This window comes from Sinocyclocheilus grahami, unplaced genomic scaffold, assembly GCF_001515645.1.
Source record: "Sinocyclocheilus grahami isolate Dianchi unplaced genomic scaffold, SAMN03320097.WGS_v1.1 scaffold1637.1, whole genome shotgun sequence".
In the NCBI taxonomy this organism is placed as follows: domain Eukaryota; kingdom Metazoa; phylum Chordata; class Actinopteri; order Cypriniformes; family Cyprinidae; genus Sinocyclocheilus; species Sinocyclocheilus grahami.
In genome coordinates, this window is record NW_015506816.1 from 115,866 (window position 1) to 119,904 (window position 4,039).

The 4,039-nt window shown below is 37.0% G+C and overlaps 1 protein-coding gene across 1 annotated transcript; it reads left to right on the forward strand.

The window, feature by feature from the left end:
- Positions 1–1,195: 1,195 nt before the first annotated feature.
- On the forward strand, positions 1,196–3,533 carry LOC107571707 (ADP-ribosylation factor-like protein 4C). The gene has a single exon (XM_016258037.1). The coding sequence runs from the start codon at positions 1,734–1,736 to the stop codon at positions 2,310–2,312; it is 579 nt and encodes a 192-aa protein (XP_016113523.1). The 5' UTR covers positions 1,196–1,733; the 3' UTR covers positions 2,313–3,533.
- The last annotated feature ends 506 nt before the right edge of the window (positions 3,534–4,039 follow it).

Below are 4,039 nucleotides of genomic sequence, written 5' to 3' on the forward strand. Positions count from 1 at the left end.
ACACACACACACACACACACACACACATGTTGTGTTTCCATGTTTTATGGGGACATTCCATAGGCGTAATGGTTTTTATACTGTACAAACCGTATGTGCTATTGCCCTACACCAACCCTACCCCTAAACCTACCCCATACAGGAAACTTTGTGCATTTTTACTTTCTCAAAAAAACTAATTCTGTATGATTGATAAGCTTGTTTCCTCATGGGGACCTCAAAAATGTCCCCACAAGGTCAAAATTTACTAGTATTACTATCCTTGTGGGGACATTTGGTCCCCATAACGTGATAAATACCAGGTACACACACACACACACACACATTTTTACAAGATTATTTTCAATGAAGTTCCAAATATAGGTTCGGGAGGAGCCTAATCATTCAGTCCTGTCAATCATCATTTTGAGCCTATATAAGCCGCACTCATTGCACCGTCCCAACATCAATTCTTCCGGCATCCCTTCACCTCCCCATCTCCTGCTCTATTTCTGTTATTCTCCCTCTATGTAGTACCACATTGGGGAGGTTGAACTCGGAACTCAAGCCGAGCCTCCATTGAGGACAGCAAGCCAAGTTTGTTTGCCATTAACCATCAGGACTGGATGGGCAGGCGAACTTATGAAAGAGGTTGTTATACATGTATTTTTCACTAGGTGTCAGAACACTCACATTTTTATTAAAAATTTTTTTTTTTTTTACAATGTAGTGAGTCTAATAGGTTAAAATGTCACACCATAATACTAATTTTACAATTTAAATAAATTGTACTTTAAAATAAATAGATGTCACAATTTAGTTTTTAAAATCATAATTACAATCCTAAGAACCTGAAACTAACAATGTAATATTAGTCATTTTATACAATACAAACTATTACTAGTTCTATATAAAAATACAAATATAGAAATATAAAAAAATATTAGTTAAAATATATAAAAGCTTAAGCATTAAATTATATATATATATATATATATATATATATATATATATATATATATATATATACACACACACATACATACATACATACGTACATACATACAGTATATATATATGTCTCATGATGTACATGGGGTGGCTTTGCATGCAGTGTTGTGAAGTGACTTTATGAACTGGCACCTCCATGCTTCTGCTTCCCTGTGTGGGAGGAGTTCACACAGATTTGTATTCCTCATGCACATGCACAGACAGCAGCAGCAGTGCTTCAGTGTGAGGCAGAGTACAGAGGGGAAACCTCCATCTACTCTCACTGTCGGGCTGTTTTTATCACCACTGAGGAAACGCCTCGCACCCTGACCTTACTGTTTCAGATTTATGCTGCGTGGGAAAGAAATCTGATCGGGCTCTTCGTAAATATACAGAGGAGATAAACGGAGGTCTGCGGTCTGCAGCACAACATATCATCTGAAAACGGGGAGAACCCAACGCCCTTCTCAGACCGACCATGCATACCTGCCTGGGTTGATGTGTAATGGAGATCAAGGATGCGTTTATGGGTTTACATGGATAAGTATGGACCATTGACACATTGAGGTGCCTCTCCTGTGCATGTTTTTTGGATTGCTTTATGGGATCATAACCTGGTGGTTTTTCCTTCAGTCTCCAAGTCATCAAGTTTGGAAGCTAAATAACCAATGAATCGGGAGCCTGGAAGCCTCAAGCTGGGCTTCAGATGCTTGTAGATGCAAGGTTGCTATGTGATTTATTGATTGTTATACATTCATCATAAGATGGGGAACGGTTTCTCCAACATTGCTGCATTCCAGTCCCTGCATATTGTGATGCTCGGATTGGATTCGGCCGGTAAAACCACTGTACTGTATCGGTTAAAGTTCAACGAATTCGTCAACACCGTTCCAACCATTGGCTTCAACACTGAGAAGATCAAACTCAGCAATGGCACCGCCAAAGGCATCAGCTGTCACTTCTGGGACGTCGGTGGGCAGGAGAAGTTAAGACCCTTGTGGAAATCCTACAGCCGCTGTACGGACGGTATTATTTACGTAGTGGACTCCGTAGACGTCGACCGACTTGAGGAAGCCAAGACGGAGCTGCATAAAGTCACCAAATTCGCAGAGAACCAAGGAACTCCTCTGCTGGTGATCGCCAACAAGCAGGACCTCCCTAAATCCCTGACGGTCACCGAGATCGAGAAACACCTGGCCCTCCATGAACTGAGTCCCTCCACCACGTACCACGTCCAACCGGCCTGCGCCATCATTGGCGAGGGTCTCCATGAAGGAATGGACAAACTATATGAGATGATCGTCAAACGAAGGAAATCTCTTAAACAGAAGAAGAAACGATAGACAATTACAGATTTGTAGAAACTTTAAAGGGATAGTTCACCCAAAAATGACAACTCTGTCATCATTTACTCACCTCATGTTGTTTCAAACCTGTATGACTTACCTTCTTCTGTTTTTGTCCACACAGTGAAGGTCAATAAGGTCCAAAACTAACATTTGGACACTACTGACTTTCACTGCATGAACAAAAAAAAACTGACATTTATTTAAAAAATATCCTATTTTTGTGTATTGTAAAAGAAAGAATGTTGTACAGGTTTGGGATGACATGAAGGTGAGTGGATGATGACAGAATTGTCATTTTTGGTTAAACTAAATGTTGCCATTAAAGACATGATGGGTTTTGCCTTGGTGTGCAGGATTTGGTAACACTTTACAGTAACTTTCAATAATATCAAAATGCTCAACAAATCATTAATCAATGTACATTTATAGTGTCTGAAACATTCATAAATATTAATATTTGAATCTACATGAACTCTTGATCTGTTCAAGGTGATAGCTTAAATACAAAGACTAAACAGTCTTTGATAAAATTTTAAGTAAAATGTGCTTTTTTTGCAACATAGCAACTTTGCCTCAACCAATAGCATGAGTGCTATGGAAAACAATCATTATTTTTGTGATTCGGTTTTGGTGCTGCTTGTTGCGCAGAAATTACACACTTTAAGCATGTTTCTTATTGAAGTTATTATTGAAAGTAATTATTAAGTGTTACTTTTTGGATAAAACAGTGCTAAATAATATGCTTACATATAGAACCAAAAACGTAAATGGCAAAAAAAATACAGATCTAGTCAATAATTTAAAATGCATTAAAGTAAGAGGGAAAAAAATGGGCCGGACCCATGTTGCTGCTTGATATTAACTCCAAAAATATCGATAATAATCGCTAGCCTGGGCTTTTAAGAAACCCTATACGAAGAGTACTTTTGTTATGAAATCATTCCTTAAACTGAATGCCCACAAGCACCTGTATGTGAATTAAAATGATTAAAATTATTATTTTGTACATTTATTATGCACTTCTTGCTTAATTAGCACATTTAACCATAAAATTCCTGCTGCACCAGCGCAGTTTGTTTTCCTTTTTTTTCTGTCTGTCTTTCTTTTTAAAATTCAGTGCCCGACAGGCCTCGACCATGACCTATGGAAGCTTGTCTCCACCACAGGATAACATAAATAAATAAATAAAACAGTAATGCAGAGATTTCTTTTGTTTCAGTTTTTTTTTGCAATTCCAAGTCTCACCTTTTTGACTTTCTCACAATTCTGAGAAAAAAAAGAGCCAGGACTGCGAGATATAAACTCAAAATTCTAAGAAAAAAAGTCAAAATTGCGAGATAAAAACTCAGAATTCTGCGAAAAAAGTCAAAATTGTGACATGTAAACTCAGAATTCTGATGAAAAAAAAAAAAATCAAAATTGTGAGATGTATACTCAGAATTCTGATGAAAAAAAAAAAATCAAAATTGTGAGATGTATACTCAGAATTCCGAGATGTAAAATCAGAATTCTGAGAAAAAAAGTCAAAATTGCGTGGTCAAAATCGGAATTTCAAGAAAAGTTTCGGAGTTTATATCTCGCAATTATTATTATGTTTGTTTTTTTTTCTCACAATTGCGAGGGGAAAAAAGTCTGAATTGTGAAATAAAAATGTTGCAAATTACCTTTTTTATTTATTTTTTGCCATGGCTGAACTGGTCTCCCATAATAACCAGATACAT

Bases quoted from the DNA above. Each gene is read 5' to 3' on its own strand.
- LOC107571707 (XM_016258037.1), top strand. From the start codon at position 1,734: ATGGGGAACGGTTTCTCCAACATTGCTGCATTCCAGTCCCTGCATATT.